Source organism: Artibeus jamaicensis, unplaced genomic scaffold, assembly GCF_021234435.1.
Source record: "Artibeus jamaicensis isolate MK-2021 breed Jamaican fruit bat unplaced genomic scaffold, CSHL_Jam_final contig_332, whole genome shotgun sequence".
In the NCBI taxonomy this organism is placed as follows: domain Eukaryota; kingdom Metazoa; phylum Chordata; class Mammalia; order Chiroptera; family Phyllostomidae; genus Artibeus; species Artibeus jamaicensis.
In genome coordinates this window covers 29,090,834-29,107,743 of record NW_026521788.1, presented here as the reverse complement: position 1 = coordinate 29,107,743, position 16,910 = coordinate 29,090,834, and the positions used below count along the sequence as shown (strand labels likewise).

Sequence of the window (16,910 nt, the reverse complement as noted above, 5' to 3'; positions counted from 1 at the left end):
GGGGCATCACAGAAGCAAGGTTTCTATTTCTCTAGTCCATTGATTGCCCCTTTCCCGCTGGGGGTGACCTCTAACAGGGACAGCACTTCTGTTGTTCAAAAGATTCATATTCTGCAGTAGACGCCCACCACTTTCTTCAGCCTCAGGAACACATTCCTTCCTCTTCCCAACATCCTTTAGATTCTGGGACAAACCCATCTCAAATGGGGGTGAGGAGAAAGGTCCTGATTAACCAAAATTCAGGCGATTATATTGGGAAAGTGTCTGTACTAAAAGCTCTTTGGGGGTGGGGAACTCTCACAGATTCCGGGGAGGTCTTAATGTGGAGATGTCCAAATTTAGGGGAGCCCATTCACCCTCGGTTGTCTCCAACTTTTCTTTTGGAGTTCTCAGATTAAGAGGCCCTGGATGGGGGTCAGAGTTTTTTGTTTGAGGGGTCTCCAATTGTTTGAGGGCTGGCTGTGTGCCTGGCCGATGGGGTTACGGATTCAGGTGGCTTCTCTTGGGGCTCCTAAATCCACGTCCCTCATCCCTGACGGGGCCTGGGCCTCGCGGACTACGAAAGCTATCGAGCGCTGCACCCCCACCTCCCGGGCGGGTCTGGGGCGAGGACCCCTCCCCTGGTTCCATCCCCTCGGGGCCCGCCGTGCGGGCGCTCGGAGCGACCGGAGTGGAGGACCAGGCGGGCGAACGCTGGGCTGCGGCCGAGGCAGAGCGGGCGGCGGCTGCGGGGTCCCAGTGAGCCGGGCTGAGCCGTCGGGGGCCTGGCGAATCCTACCCGGGACACTTTCCGCTTGGAATTGGGATCTGGTTTTGGGAGCGGAGCGGGGACCGGGGTGTCGGGGCGAGTTTCTCGCGGGGCCCGGAGGGAGCGACCGGCAGCGCGCGCGGAGGGGGAGGGGGAGCGTGCCCAGCTGGAGCCCGGCCTCGGGGCGCGCCCCGGCCGCCGTCCCCACCTCCGCCTCCTCCTCCGTCTCCTCCTCCTCCTCCTCCTCCTCCAGTCCCGCCGCCGCCGCCGCTGCAGCCAACATGGCTGCGCTCCTGAGCCCGGGAGGCGGCCGCAGCTGAGCGCCGCCCGCCGCCCGGGCCCCCAGCGCACCCAGGACCCCCGGCCCATGGCCCCCGCCGCCTCACGGTTCCCGCCGCGCTAGGGCTGCAGCCAGGCGCTCACCGCCCCAAGTCGCCGCGGGGCCCCGCGGGAGCCCGGGAGCCGTCCTGCGGGGCGGGGCGGCCCGCCACCATGGAGCCCCAGCGCCGGGAGCTGCTCTCCCAGTGTCAGCAGAGCCTGGCCCAGGCCATGACCGAGGTGGAGGCCGTGCTCGGACTCCTGGAGGCCGCGGGAGCGCTGAGCCCCGGCGAGCGGCGGCAGCTGGACGAGGAGGCGGGAGGCACCAAGGCGGAGCTGCTGCTCAAGCTGCTCCTGACCAAGGAGCGGGACCACTTCCAGGACCTGCGCGCGGCGCTGGAGAAGACGCAGCCTCACCTGCTGCCGATTCTCTACCTGAACGGCGTCGTCGGCCCGCCGCAGCCTGCCGAGGGCGCCGGTGAGTGTCGGACCCCCGCCCAGCCTCTCAGAGATGCCTCCCACTACTTCTCTCTCCTGCTGGAGGAGGGGGCACTCGGGAGGGCCACTCCTCTCCCCGCCGCTGGCCACGGGGACAACCTTTCCTCCTTTAGCTTGCTTGGGGAAGGGGCGACGCGCGGACCTGTAGGTCACACCTCCTCCGCCAGCCTCGCCGCCGCTGCGAACAATACCCGGCACTGCAGGCCTTGACTCCCTGGTGCCAGGTCCGGCCAGGTCCGGCCTCTGGGGACCGCTGAGGGATGTCTGTCAGGCGCATTTCTAAGGCTCTTCGCCACCCACCCACCAGCTCTTTGCGAGCCTCTGTTAGCCTTTAATCGGTGGTACGGTATAGAAGCATGGAACCTGGCTCAGGACCTGAATTGTGGTCCCTGCCACCTGGTTTGAGGACCACGGGTGCCTTTTCACTTTCAGGCTCTCCCCGCTCCCTCTGCCCAGACCTCGGTCTGTTCGCTAGCCCAGACTTGTGGTCGATTATGCACAATGCCTGCTAGGTTTCTTTGGAAACTGTGGGCCCGGAAAAGTTGGGGAAGTTGCGTTGCACCATGGGAAAATCCTAGTAGTGGCTGCTGGGGCTCAGATCCCTCCCTGTCGGTGCCGAGCTGTGTGAGGAGGGAAGAACTGTGGCCGGTTCCCTGGGGTGGGGGTGGGGTGACGGATTTGTGAGTTTTTGTGCGTGGAGGTTATGCTGGGAGTTTGTGACGAGTGGTAGGCTTGGACTGGCCTGGTTGAGGAGTGTGGAAGGCCAGTCTTTCGGGCAAGGAAGCTCCAGGAAGGTTTAGCACTGAGGAAAGAAGAGAATGAGCATTTATTAGGCACCTACTGTTGTGGCAGGCACTCTGGTTTATCACATTTAATTGTTACTACTCTGTGAGCTATTATTCTTACCTTGCCGGAGGGAAAACTCTGCCTTGAAGTGGTTAAAATGCTCAAAGTATTGGACACCAGTTTTCAATTATGACCTACTGTTTTATTTAACACGTTCAGAGCCAGGAAGCTGCAAGTACTACCGTTTCTATGTCTTGTCTTTATTTTAAGAGTAAACTTAAGAGGGCTGACAAACTGTCTTTGGCAACTTATAGGCCAAAGGCTGATGAGTGCTGTTTATATGGCTGTTAAAAGCCTCACGATTAAGCGGATGATTTTATAAGGTGCTCTTGGTAACAGCTTTGATGTATATTGACCCTCTCCACCTCACTTTTTATAGTGGAGGAAACTGACATACAGAGACTAAACTGCTGACCACTCAGCGCATCATTTTATTTGATGGCCCTTTTGTCTTCTCTTTGGGTTTGTGACTCTCCAGCATTTACGCTTCTTCCTGCCCGTATTCTGGCCCCCCTATTATGATCATATCTGAGTTTCTGGGCAGATCAAGTCCTCTGTCAGGATGGTGCTTTTGAAGATACAAAGATGGATAAGGATGGAGGGAAATTTCAGTGGGGTAATTTTTTTCTTTTTAATTGCTTTTTATCTTTCATCATATTGTATCTTACCACATGCTTTACTACCTCAGTTAATTCTATGGCAACCCCAGTGAGATGAGTGATGTCTTCCCTGCATTGTGCTGGATTGTGTGACATTATCTGTGAGGTGTGAAGACAGGCCAGAAGTCTGTCTGTCCATTTATCTGTCTTCGAAGGAGGAGCGTTATCAAGGAAGCATAGAAGTTGGAGTGTAAGACTAAATCCTGTTGGGGTGTGTTTGAGTTAGCACTAGCTTTAATCTCTGGAATAGTTGGGTGAATTGCCATTAATTAGGTCCTCCCCGTTTTCTTGCCTGGTGGAGAAGATGGGGCCTTGCAGGGCCAAAGTTCTAGGAGCTGGTCCTGACCTCCGAGGAAGGAATGGAATAGAGTTTGGATTTTATTCCCAAGGGTAGTGATTTTAGACCCTCATTTTACTACAACGCAGCGTTCTTTAGCCTTGCAGAGGGTTACTACATTCTCAGAAAAGTAATTTTCAAGGGGAAGTTTAGTTAATATTTCAGAAAAAATATAGGGTGGCATTTGTTGTGGCAAGATGCCGTCTAGAGCTTCTGGGGGAGAAGTGATGTGATGTGCAAGTAAACAATAGAGTGTTGAGGTCTTTGTAATGGGTGACTTACTGTGCAGTGGTTTTCCAATTTTTTTTCTTTTAGCCAGAGAGCCCTTCTTATGGGAGAAAGCTCAGTGCATGAAAGGGATGGATGCACCTATCTCATTCCCCAGGAGCCAGAGTCAGGGAAATCCAGCACTGGGTCCTGCCTCCTTGCTCTCCCAGCAGTTTCCATGTTGCATGCAGGTCCATAGCTCTACCCACAAGTTGGCCTTAGTGCAAGGACCTTGTGGGATCCTGAGACAGGAGCCAGTTGGCTTTCTAAGCATCCAAAGCATCAAGGGGAGGCCTCTTTATCAACATCTCTACATCGGAGGTCCTGCCATCACCCAGTTATGGGCTGTCTTGGCGAATTCCACATCCTTTGTGGGTCAGAATGCTCATCCCTTCCCAGGCACTTGTATGGGATGGGAGTTTGCTGTGCAGCAGGTAAATGATATCTGGCAGCCCCTCACATGGGGCCTGGAATTAGGAGGAAGCTGGCTTAGGTGGTACTGGACAGGTGAACACACCAAGCCCATCTGTTCTGCTCATGCTCAGTTAGGACCCTGGACATTCATAACCCACCGGGTTTAGGCTTGGAGTATGAAGGTGCCTGAGACAATGGTGTTGTTTTATTTTGGGGGTGCAGGGGGACTCCTGTGTCAGGATTGACAATACATTGTCGTTCAGTGTATTATATCTTAACCACGTGCTTTACTGTCTCACTTAATTCTGTGGTGACCCCAGTGAGATGAGTGATACCTTCCCTGCATTGTGCTGGGTTTTGTGACCTTGCCTGTGAGGTGTGAAGACAGGCCAGCAGTTGCAGGGCGCGGAGGAGCTGGAGTCAGGGAGAAGCACAGTGCTCCCGATTCTGTGTGGGGCACAATTTTTCTAACACCTGATTAGGCCCCTCACTGTAATGTCAGGCCATTTCCTGCATTGTGGAATTATGTAGACTTTCCTCTTCCCCATACATGGATCTGTAAGGAGGAAGTGATTCTCTCTGCAACCCCCTCCCAGGGTAGAGATAGGAGAGAACCGTTGTTTTCCTCTCAGTGGCTCAGGTCTGTAGGGTTTCTTCCACAGTTGTACCAGGATCTTGTTTGTTCACCCGGAACCCACACAGTCCTTTGTTTTTTCTCTTTGATTCAATTACTAACATCTGGGGTTTTTCACTTGAAGAACCTCCACTGCCTGTACCTGAGAACCCCTTCCTGGCTGTGAGCCTCAGTGTCTTCGTCTGTGAGATGGGGCTAAGGATGCCACACTGCCTGACTCAGCCCCTGGGAGGGCAGAACGTGATCAGGGAGGACTGAAGTGCTTGGTTCTGTGCTCAGTCCAGGTGGGGCTGGGGTGCAGACAGACACAGGGTGCGTAGGATGTAATTCCAGCCTGCAGCTCTAGGAGAGTGACATTACGAGACAGATCAATTGAGTGATACACTACAAGCAGGCTTTTTCCTCCTTTTAAAGCTCTGTATACTACAGGCTTTTCCCAAATACTCTCGCCCACCCTTAGGGGCTCTAATTACCATCTAAATGTGGAGGGCTCCCCAGACCATTTTGCGTCAGGCCTCTCTTGTGGGGCAGAAGTAGCAGAACTTGGTAATTGCCCACTGGCCCTTCTAATGGGCTCAGAGCTGAATGTTTGCCTCTTGTTCCCTCTGTACCTCCTCTTTAGTTTCCTGGTGAGCTGGCTGACTCAGCTTCACCAGAGTTAAGACAATGGAGACAGCAGCATCTGCTGGAGAAGCTGAGGAAGACTTTGTGGAGGGACTGGACCTTGAGATGGGTGTTGAAAGGGCACTTTGAAAATGCATAGGGAAAGGAGGAGGACATTCTGGGCAGTAGGCCTAGCCGTGAGAGGAGCAGTATGTTTTCAGGTTGCAGAATTAGGCCAGCCCGGGTAGAGCAGGGGATTGGCATTGGCTCTGGGTGGGTAGGGATGCAACTGTAGTCTGGAGGGCCACAATGGCTAGCTGAGTGAGGGGTTTGGATATCTCTTAGAATTTAGGCATTGTACACTGTCAGAAGTTAAAGCTGGAGGAATTTCTTTAAGAGGAATAGCCCTCCCAGGTTTTTATAGTAGGACGAGTGCAGTGGCTGGTGATGGTCAAGTGTGGATTATTTATTATTCATCAGAGGTTACCTGGGCCTTTTGTTCTCTCCTCACACTCTTAGGTACCAGCCTCCTTTTCTTCATCAACTTTGTCCTGGAGGGTCAGCAGGGACAGTGACCTAAGTAAAAGTTTCAACCATTGTAGTTTTTCTTTTAATTGTGTTATTTGAGAGGAAGGGGTGGAGGAACTTGGACGTAATAAGTGAGAAGAGTTTTCTAAGAGAAAGGCAGATTATTGCAAGTGACAGAAATGTAGCCTAAACCATATTAGTCAGAAGAGAGGAATTTATTTATTTATCCATATATTTCATTGATTATGCTGTTATAATTGTCCCACTGTTTCCCCTCTTTATTCCCCTCCTCCCAATATCACCCCTCGACCCGCATTCCCCCATCTTAGTTCATGTCCATGGATCATACATACAAGACCTTTGGCTTCTCCATTTCCCATACTTTTCTTAACATCCCCCTGTCTAGTTTGTACCATTTAGGTTTCTTATTCCCTGTACCTTTTCCCCTATTTTCCCACCTCCACCTCCCTGCTGATAACCCTCCATGTGATCCTCCATGTGATCTCTGTTTTTGTGGTTCTGTTGCTCTTCTAGTTGTTTGCTTGGTTTGTTTTTGTTTTTTAGGTTTGGTTGTTGATAGTTGTGAGTTTGTTGTCATTTTACTGTTTGTATTTTTGATCTTCTTTTTCTTAGATAAATCCCTTTAACATTTCGTATGATAAGTGCTTGGTGATGATGAACTCCTTTAACTTTACATTTTCTGGGAAGCCCTTTATCTGCCCTCCCATTCTAAATGAAAGCTTTGCTGGATAGAGCAATCTTGGATGTAAGTCCTTGCCTTTCATGACATGGAATACTTCTCTCCAGCCCCTTCTTGCCTGCAAGGTCTTTTTTTGAGAAATCAGCTGATAGTCTGATGGGAACTCCTTTGTAGGGGACTGTCTCTTTTTCTCTTGCTGCTTTTAAGATTCTGTCCTTATCTTTAATCTTGGATAATGTAATTATATGCTTTGGTGTGTTCCTCCTTGGGTCCAACTTCTCTGGGACTCTCTGAGCTGCTTGGAATTCCTGGAAGTCTGTCCTTTAACAGATTAGGGAAGTTCTCCCTCATTATGTTTTTTTAAAAAATATATTTTATTAATTATGCCATTATAGTTCTATTTCCCCCCCTTCATTTCCCTCCACCCTGTACACCCCTCCCCCACCATCCCCTCTTTAGTTTATGTCCATGTGTCTCAAGTTCTTTAGATTCTATATTTCCCATACTGTTCTTGCTCCCCTGTCTATTTTCTACCTACCATCTATACTACTTATTTTCGGTACCTTCTCCCCCCTTCTCCTCTCACTCCCCTGTTGCTAACTCTCCATGTGATCTCCATTTCTGTGGTTCTGCTCCTGATCTAGCTGTCCTCTTAGTTTGCTTTTGTTTTAGGTGTGGTTCTTAATAACTGTGAGTTTGCTGTCCTTTCACTGTTCATATTTTTTATCTTCTTTTTCTTAGATAAGTCCCTTTAATATTTCATATAATAAGGGCTTGGTGATGATGAACTCCTTGAATTTGATCTTATGTGAGAAGCACTTTATCTGTCCTTCCATTCTAAATGAAAGATTTGCTGGATAGATCAATCTTGGATGTAGGTCTTTGGATTTCATGACTTGGAATACCTCTTTCCAGCCCCTTCTTGCCTGTAAGGTCTCTTTTGAGAAATTCACTGACAGTCTGATGGGAACTCCTTTGTAGGTGACTGTCCCCTTATCTCTTGCTGCTTCTAGGATTCCTTCATTTTAATCTTGGCTGATGTAATTATGATGTGCCTTGGTGTGTTCCTTCTTGGGTCCAACTTCTTTGAGACTCTCTGAGCTTCCTGGATTTCCTGGAAGTCTATTTCCTTTGCCAGAATGGGGAAGTTCTCTTTTATTATTTGTTCAAATAAGGTTTCTACTTGCGGATGTTCCTCTTCCCCTTCTGGTACCCCTATAATTTGGATGTTGGAACATTTAAAAATGTCCTGAAGGTTCCTAAGTCTCTCCTCATTTTTTTGAATTCTTGTTTCTTCATCCTTTTCTGTTTGTTCATTTTTTCCTTCCTTCTGGTTCACTCCCTTGATTTGAGTGCCAGTTTCCTTTCCATCAGTGTTGGTTCCCTGTGCATTTCCCATCATTTCAATTAGTTTAGCCTTCATTTGTTCCTCTAATTTGTGACTATAATCAACCAGTTCTGTGAGCATCCTGATCACCAGTGTTTTGAACTATGCATCTGATAGGTTGGCTATTTCTCAGTTGCTTAGAATTATCGACTCCGGGGGTTTGAGATCTTCCTGAGTCTTGTTTTGGTCTGTTTGAACCTGTTACGTATGAGGAGGGGAGCCTTAGGTGTTCTCCAGGGCAGGGCCGCCGGGTCACTGGATTGTGACACTGTATGTGGGGGCGGGGTCAGAGAGGGACAATGGCGGTCCCCTCTGCTGCTTCCCGCTGCTGGGGCCTGCATGGTACATCTTACTGCTCACTCCTTCACCTGGTTTATCTGCACAGGAATGTGTGACCACGGTCAGCCTGCCGCCTTGTGCCCTCACTGTGTTTGCCCATTGCAACCCCATGCCTGGGATCTGCCAACCACCACCTGTGCGCCTGGGTCAGTCTGGCCAAGTTTTCCCCCGCAACCCTGCTCCGCCAGTCACTGGCTCCGCCCCTTTTACCGATCTGGCTGAGTGGTTTGTTGTTGTCGGACTCTCGTGTAGTTCAATTTTCTGTGTTTTGGTTGTGTTTTTGTTACTAAAACTTTGTTGTCTTTAAACTTGGTTGTGTGAGGAGGTGTAGTGTTTCCACCTACACCTCCATCTTGGCCAGAAAGTTCCCCCTTCATTATGTTTTAAAATAAGTTTTCAATTTCTTTCTCTTTCTTTTCTTCTCTTGGCACCCTTGTGATTCCAACATTAGAACATTTAATGTTGTCCCGGAGGTTCCTAAGCCTCTCTTCATTTTTTTTGAATTCTTGCTTCTTTGTTCTGGTTGACTGTTTATTCCTTCTGCTCTGAACTATTGATTTGAGTCCTGGTTTCCTTCCCTTCACTGTTGCTTTCTTGTATATTTTCCTTTCTTTTGCTTTGCATAGCCTTCACTTCTTCCTCTATTTTACAACCATATTCAACCAATTCTGTGAGCATCCGGATTACCAGTGTTTTGAACAGTGCATCTGATAGGGTAGCTACCTCTTCATCACTTTGTTGTATTTTTTCTGGAGTTTTGATCTTTTCTTTCATTTGGGCCATATTATATTGTCCCTGTGTGTCTGTTATGTAGTAAGGGGCGGAGCCTTAGGTATTTACTAGGACCCCACTTGGCTGCAGTTGTAACGCTGTGTATGGAGGGGCCCAAGAGGGAATAGTGCCTGTTGCTCAGCTCTCTTCTGCTTTCAGTCACTTCCCCCCTACCCACAAGAAAATTGGGTACTTGTGGTGCTGGTTCCCGGGTGGGTGATTTTGTGTATGTTCTAGGACCCTGTGGGTCTCTATAGCAAAGTCTCCTGTGAGGCTGGGAGTTTCTCCTGCAGCTTCAACCCCCACAAGTTTTTTTAGTCAGAGGTTTTGAGGGTTTATTTCCCTGCACTGGAACCCTAGGTTGCATGGTCTGTCTCGCTCCCCAGTTGTTCCTCCCAGTTTATCCACACGCAAATGTGGGACCACCCGGTCAGCTGTGGCCTTGCTGCAAGTCCTCTGCTCCAGCTGCCATCTCTGCCCCTCCTAACAGTCTGGATGAATGTTTCTTCTTTAACTCCTTGGTTGTCAGACATTCATACAGTTTGATTTTCTGGCAGATCTGGTTATTTTTTTATTTTTAAATTTGCTGTTGTCCTCTTGGTTGTGCGAGGAGGCAAAGTGTGTATCTACCTATGCCTCCATCTTGGTCAGAAGTCCAGAAAAGAGAAATTTATTATATGATATTCTAAAACCTTGGGATGGATTGGGGGAACTGGCCTTTGGATAGTTGATCCCGAACATGGCACTCTTTTTCTATGGGCCTGGAACATTGTCTCCAGCCTCTGGACTTCCATCTTCACAGTCTCTTGACCAAGGAATAAGGGAGCTCTATCCACTTAGCCCAGACAGAGAAATCTCGTGGAAGGATTTCAATTGGCCTGTCTAGGCTCATGTGTCCATGTGAGGCTCATTCATTGTGGTCAGGGAAAGAGGACTGAGATTGGCCCAGCAGTGGACCCAACCAGTAGAGTTAGGTGATGGGATGCTGTATTGGTATCCCATACCAGTACCACATGGTTCTTTAGGGTGGGGAGAAGCAGTTCTCCAAAGGACAAAGACTGAGAAGGATGTCCTACCAGTAAAACAGCCGGTGAATTTTCATGATGCACGGTCTCATCTTTGTGTGATGATGCAATTAGCAGGTGAGGTCATTGCTAGAGTGGGGTGGTGGGGTGATGTGGGAGGACTTCACTAGGTTTTAAACTTTGAGCAAAGCATTTAACCTTTCAGAGTTTATCTCCTATTCTGCAATAACTGCTTTACTATACTATTTCACAATCAGTGGGAAGGAAGAAGGAGGAGCACTTGTTAGTGTGGTGAGTAGTACAGCCTGGAACCAGACTTAGAACCAGAAATCTGGGATTCTCCTGACATTTCTGAGGCTTATGTGAGAACTCTGTGTAAACCATGTCGAACAGATGTCAGGGTTGCCTTTCGTGTGGCTGTGGATCACCAAGAGTAGAATGTAATCCCCATGAACTGAATTTGCTGTTGTATTTCTAATCCCTAGAATAGAGTCTGGCCCAAGATAGGCGTTCAGAAATTTCTGCAGAGGAGATGACTAATCAGCTGCATGTGGAATAAGTGGTGGGACCCTGTGTAAGTGTGATTCCTCTTCAGAAATACATGCAGACTTTTTTCTTCTTATTTTAAAATTGAATTTATTGGGGTGACATTGGTTAATGAAACTATATGGATTTCAGGGGTGCACTTCTATAACACATCATCTGTATATTGTGTGTTCACCACCTCAAGTCAGGTCTCCTTCCATCACCATTTATTCCCCCATCACCCTCTCCCTCCACCCCCATGTGCAGGTTTCTTAAGTGGTGACTTCACAGTGACAGAAGGCTGTGGGAGTGCAGGAAGGCTAGAGTGAGTCCCAGATGCAGACACAGATGTCACTACCCACAGTATGTCTGTGATGGAAGCAGGTGGTGTGACATTGGTGTCTGAAGTTCCCAAGGTCACCCATCAGGTACCGGCATTGCGGGGCTGGCTGCCAGGAGCCATACGGAGCACCCACATTGCCTTTTTAGGATGGAGAGCTCTTTTTCTGTGCTTAGAATTTGAATGTCAGCTTGGTGTCCTCAATAAAGTCTTGGATGGGTATCTGCTCCTGACTGCAACATCTTGACATTGGATGAGCTTCTTCACTACCTGGGGCTTATTGGTTTGTTTGTTTGTTTTCCAGTACAACAGTAAAGCCAGCAGAAGTTTAGTATTGACTGAGAATGTGTTCAGTCCTATGGGATCCTCAGCACTTCTAAGGTGGCATTGGGTCCAAGGAGGTTTGGTGATAGGGTTGGACTAGATTTCTGAAGCTTTTTTTTTTGCTCTGTACCATGATTACTGTTTTCTCATTTAGTGTTAGTGTTGAGTGATTTTTGACAGTCTGGCTTTCTATTTCCTGAAAAAGTAAGCAGTGGAGGAGAAATATTTTGTCTTAGGTTTTTTTGTTATTGTTGTTCCACCTCATTCCCACCACCTGTGCATTCTGCAGGCCTGTGCGAGGGTGCTCTTCAGTAGTGTCCTGGAGCCTGGGGGAGATGTGAGCCACAGGCATGGTGGATGTAGAGCAGGAGGGCTGGGCTGCCTGTCGGTCTGTGCAGGAAGGATGTTGAGCTTGTTCAGCAGGAAAGAATTTTGAGTAGGATTGTGTTGGGGGGTTACTGCATCTTTTTTGATCTTTTACCTGGGGCAGATTGTTTATCTCCAAGTTGTGTGTCTCTGTTGATCTTTTTGAGACAGGGTTCCATGAAAGTGCTACAGAAACCTTTTAAAGTGAACAGGGATGTTTGGAATGTTTTATGTTAGCTGTCCAGATATAAACTCTCTTAATGGATAATTGGGGGGGGTGACTGTTGATCTTGAGGTTTATTTCACATCAAGTGTCATATAGCCTATTTGCTCTTTAAAAAAATTGTGGCAAAATATACATAGCATAACATTTACTATTTGAACCATTCTTTCCTATTTTATAAAATCGTGGCAGAAGATACATTAACATGAACTTTTCTCTTTTAATCACTTTTAAGTGTTCAGTTCAGTGGTCAGTACATTCACATTGTTGTAACTCTCACTACCATCCATCACTAGAACCATTTTGCAAAGCTGAAACTCTCCAACAAACAAACAGTAACTCTCTACCCATTAAACAGTAACTCTCTATTCTCCTCTCCTCCTGGCCCTTGGCAACCATCACTCTTCTTTCCGTCTCTGAATTTGACTACTCTACCTATCTCATGTGAGTGGAATCATACACTATTTATCATCTGGTGTCTGGCTTATTTTATTTAGCACAATGTTTTCAAGGTTCATCCATGTTGTATGTCAGAATTTCCTTCCTTTATTTTCCTTATTTTCAATTGTGGTAGCAAACACATGACATAAATTTTCCCTCCCTAACCATTTTTAAGTGTGTGGTTCAGTGGTACTAAGTACACTCACATTGCTGGGCTCCGGGGCTCTTTTATCCCACAGCACTGAAACTGTGTCCATTCAAGAACAACTCCTCCTGATACCCTTCCCCCGGCCCCTCTTCTCCTTTCTGTCTTTATGAATTTGACTGCTCTAGGTACATCAGATAAGTGGAATCATACAGTATTTGGCTTTTTGTGACTGGCATATTTCTCTTACCACAGTGTCCTCGAGGGTCATCCGTGTTGTAGCATGTGGCAGGATTTTCCTCCTTTTAAAGGCTGAATAGTATTCCATTGCGTGTGCAGACCACATTTTGTTTGTCCAGTCATCTGTCAACGGATACTTGGGTTGCTTTTCCCTGTGGGCTGTTGTGAGAATGCTGCAGTGAACATGGGCGTACACATACCTCTTCAAGACCCTGCTTTCAGATCTTTCGGACACGCATTCAGGAGGGGAGTTACGGTTCATGAGGCAGTTCGGTACCTAGCGTTTGGGGGAACTGCCATACTCTTTGTTCTGAGTTGGAAATCCATACTCTCCACAACACCTTGACTTGGGGGCCTTTGGTCTGGCTGGAGTCTTAGTTCTGACATTTTTTTTGTATTTCTTCTAAAAATTGTGTATTTTTTTCCAGACCTATTTTGGAAAGTCTCGGGACAGTTCCTTTGGGCTTTAAAGAAAAACTAAGTTTCAGTAGTCGTATATCACTCTTTTGAGGCTACAAGTTACTAACCATTGAATCCCAGCAGTATTCATATCTGGCAGCCAAGAGATGTTCACACATTTCCTCTGGGTTTCCAGTACTAAAATCTCTGTCCCCAAAGGCCTTGAAGTATGTTAGTTATTTCTGCTTTGTAGACACTTCCTTCTTTATCCCATTCAGGGTGGTTTGGTTTCTTAGTCTGGAGTCTAGGGTAACTGGCTGTCAAGATTTGATTTTCTTTCTTTCTTTCTTTCTTTCTTTCTTTCTTTCTTTCTTTCTTTCTTTCTTTCTTCCTTCCTTCCTTCCTTCCTTCCTTCCTTCCTTTCCTTCCTTCCTTCCTTCCTTCCTTCCTTCCTTCCTTCCTTCCTTCCTTCCTTCCTTCCTTCCTCACAGTATTTTTAAAAAATATTTATTTATTTTTTAATACTCACCTGAGGATATATTTTCACTGACTTTTTAGAGAGAGAGGGAGAGAAGCGTCCATCGGTTGGTTGCCTTCTGCTCCCCTACCAGGGATTGAACCCATAACAGGAATCGAACCTACAACCTTTCAGTTACAGGACAACACTCCAACCGACTGAGCCACCCTGGCCAGGGCAAGACTTTCTTTCAAAAGGCTTAGGTGAGCATTTCCCAAGGAAACATCGAAATACGAGTTGGGTGGGATGTCAGTGGTGTTGCTTGATTGGAGGGGTCTGTGCTCAAATGCATGTCCCCAGTGCTGGTTCGAGCAGGTCGCCGGGGCTTCCCTGCTGGGAGCCTGTGAGGACGCGAGCCAGCCTGAGTGCCGTGGGGCTTCTGGAGTGCCTCCACTGTGCAGTGCTTCCCAAAGTGATTTGACCACAAAATCCTCTTCATTGAGCATTTTGCGACATCAGTGTTCTGAGAAATGCACTTTGGGGAAAGTTCAACATTAGTGCATGGAACTGGAGCATTAATGTATACCATTGTTTTTTCAGATTTTCCCTCAGCTGTCTCACTAGGGGAACCAAAACCTTAAACTTTCCCATTCTTTTAAATTAAGCTTAAGTAGGCACGTGTGATTCTGGGCCAGCAGATTTTTGGTTGTGTGATCTTACATGAGGTGTGTGTGGCCTCTCTGGGCCTCTGTTTCCCTGGTGTGGCTTGACAGGGATGAAGTCTGGTTTCAGGATGGTGATTCTTTGAGATGCTTAAACCTCTTGCGGTCTTCTCTCGCTGTGGACTTTGATCCCGGGAAAGCTGACGAGGGGCTGATGGGTGGAAGATGCTGGAAGGTAGAATTGAGCTGAACTTAAGTGAAGGCCTTTCTTTCTTCCTCCCTTATTTCCTTTTAAACTTTGTAGTGTAAAATTTTAAAGCACTTCAGTTCACAGGCCAGCACTCAGTCCCCTGACCACACCAGCCAGGACCCATGGACAAAGTCAAGGGGTGGGGAGGATTGAATGTGGGAGGTAGGGGGTGGTTAGGGCAGGTGAGCCTATTGGGTAAAAAATGGGGACAGCTGTAATTGAACAACAATTTAAAAGTTTTCAAACATATGCAGAGATGGAGAAGATAATATAACAAGTGCCCAGCTTTCCCAACAACTTTTGTTTTCTGTAGTATTTTAAAACAAATCGCAGATAGCATAGTATGTCCCTCAACAATACTTAAGGAAGTGTCTCTAAGACATTAGGGCTTTAAAAAAAAAAACATTGCCAGAAGACCAGTTTTACAAAAAAACAGCATTAATAGTTACTTAATGCCCTCTGATAGGCAGTTGATACTCAGTTTTCCTTGTCTCAGAGATGTCTTTTTATCATAAAATAATATAAATCAGCCTACGTTTCAAACAAAAATCACTCACTTTCCATATAAAAACCAGGATGATCTCAAGCTGAATAAAAAATGTAATTGATAGATGTCAATACCAAGATGAGAAAGAAAACATAAAGAAAAGAGAAGAAAAAGAAGAAATGTCTTTTTATAGGTGGTTTGTTCAAATCAGGATTTTAATAAGGTCCGCATGCTGTATTTAGTTAGCATTGTCCACTGAACCTCTTTTATAGACCCTGATACTCCCTTTCCCTGGGCCTTTTGTTTAAGGATGAACTTGACTTAATGGTCAGTGCCCTCCAGCTACGGAGTGGACCGTCCTAGGTGGCCGTGTTCCTTCCCTGGAGTCCGCGTAGCTGTGCGGTGAGCACAGGGTGGTTCTCAGAGGGTGGGCTGTGCAGTCTGACCGGAAGCCTCTGCAGCCTCCGTTTTCTGGCAGGGCTGCTGTGAACAATTAAATAACTTGGGAAGTGTAAATATCCTTCACGATTGGACCCGTTTCCTCAACTGGACTCTTACAGGAGAGCCAGATGTGTAGAGTAGGCAAAGAGCTGCTGTGGTGATCAGGTGTGGAGGCCGGGAGCTTGCCCCCTTTCTTCGTGGCCTCCCTGAGGCTCTTCCACAGGGTTCCACAGAACGTAGTGTTAAAACCACTGGCTTGGAAGCTTTTAATATGCTCCCCGTGCTGAGAGAGACAAGGGCCCCCACACTCCACCTGTTCTCCAACCCCCAGCCTCACCTTCCTTTGCCTGAGCTGGGCTGGCGAGTCTCAGGTGGACGCATAGGCCGCACGTGGTGGCCGCGGTGTTTCCATCAGATACTCTCGTCTGCACCTGCTTCCTCTGTTTACCTTTGTAGGTTTCCTTTCTGAGTGAACCATGCTTTCAAAAATGACAAGGGACCACAATGTGACTATAGTAAAAAATACCCATTCAATTCTTCCCCAGACTGTGATGAGGGAAGGGGCAGAGTGAAACCCCATTAAATAGTCCCTTGTAGTGGGACGTGGTTTCCTTTTTTGAAAAATTATTGTTTTAAAAAACATGTATGGTCACTAGCTTGTTCTACACCTATATTGCATAAGAGAACTGTTAGCCACTGATGCATAAATAAGCCCCTGCCTACCTGCATCCTTCAGGTGGGGCAGGTGGAGCTGCCTGTGTGGGAAGCTGCCCGAGAGATAATCGCCCGAGACGCCTTGCTGCTGCCGTGCTGCCTGGTGAGAGCCAGGGTGTGTTTTTTGTGCCCACAGTGTTTTCCCAGGTGTGGCCTGTCTCTTGCAGGCGGCGCTCAGGCCTCTTACGGAGTCAGCTTTAAGTTTCTTGCCTTAATGGCGTCTGACTCCTTAAGGTGGCCTGCGACTCCCAAACAACTCTCGTACATCATTTGACCATTGTGAATCTGCTCAGCAAAAGTGATGAAAATCCGTCCCACCAGCAGTGAGTGATGTGATAACAAAACAGGGGAAGAAACTGGATTTTTATGTTTCGATGTTGGAAGTCATACTTTAAAAAAAGTTTAATGTTCTTCTCAATGCTCATGAAAACCTCTGTTCTTCTTATTCAGGGTAACCTCTTTTTCTTCTCCTCTGGCTAAACTTTTTAAATTTCCTGTCTATGTTTCTTAAGCAGCTTAAGACTTATGTATCACAGCTGGGAGGGGTCTCAGAGACCATTTTGCCCAAACTGCGCATTTTACAAATGAGAAACAGCAGGTCCAGGGCCACGAAGGGACTCCACTGGGGTCTCCTAGGGCGCCCCTGGCAGAGTGGGCGGGACCCAGGGTCCAGATTTCTTCTCATGCTGGGGTTCCTTCCAAGGCATCTCTGCCAGCCCCAGGCTGGGCAGGGAGTCTCCAGAGCCTCGGCTGGTTTTTGCTGATCTGGGCCTGGCTTTTGCAGGCTTCAGTCTTTCCAGTGAGAGTAAGTAACAGGGCATT

At 47.6% G+C, this 16,910-nt stretch overlaps 1 protein-coding gene across 3 annotated transcripts in view; it reads left to right on the top strand.

Moving 5' to 3' along the window:
- Window positions 1-1,011: 1,011 nt before the first annotated feature.
- The window catches only part of DLG5 (discs large MAGUK scaffold protein 5), a 132,243-nt gene continuing 116,344 nt past the window's right edge, over window positions 1,012-16,910 (top strand). For all 3 annotated transcript variants that reach the window (XM_037130581.2, XM_037130582.2, XM_037130580.2), the window contains exon 1: window positions 1,012-1,544. In XM_037130581.2, coding sequence (XP_036986476.2) covers window positions 1,241-1,544 — 304 coding nt within the window. In that variant the 5' untranslated portion in view covers window positions 1,012-1,240. The remainder of the gene's footprint in view (window positions 1,545-16,910) is intronic.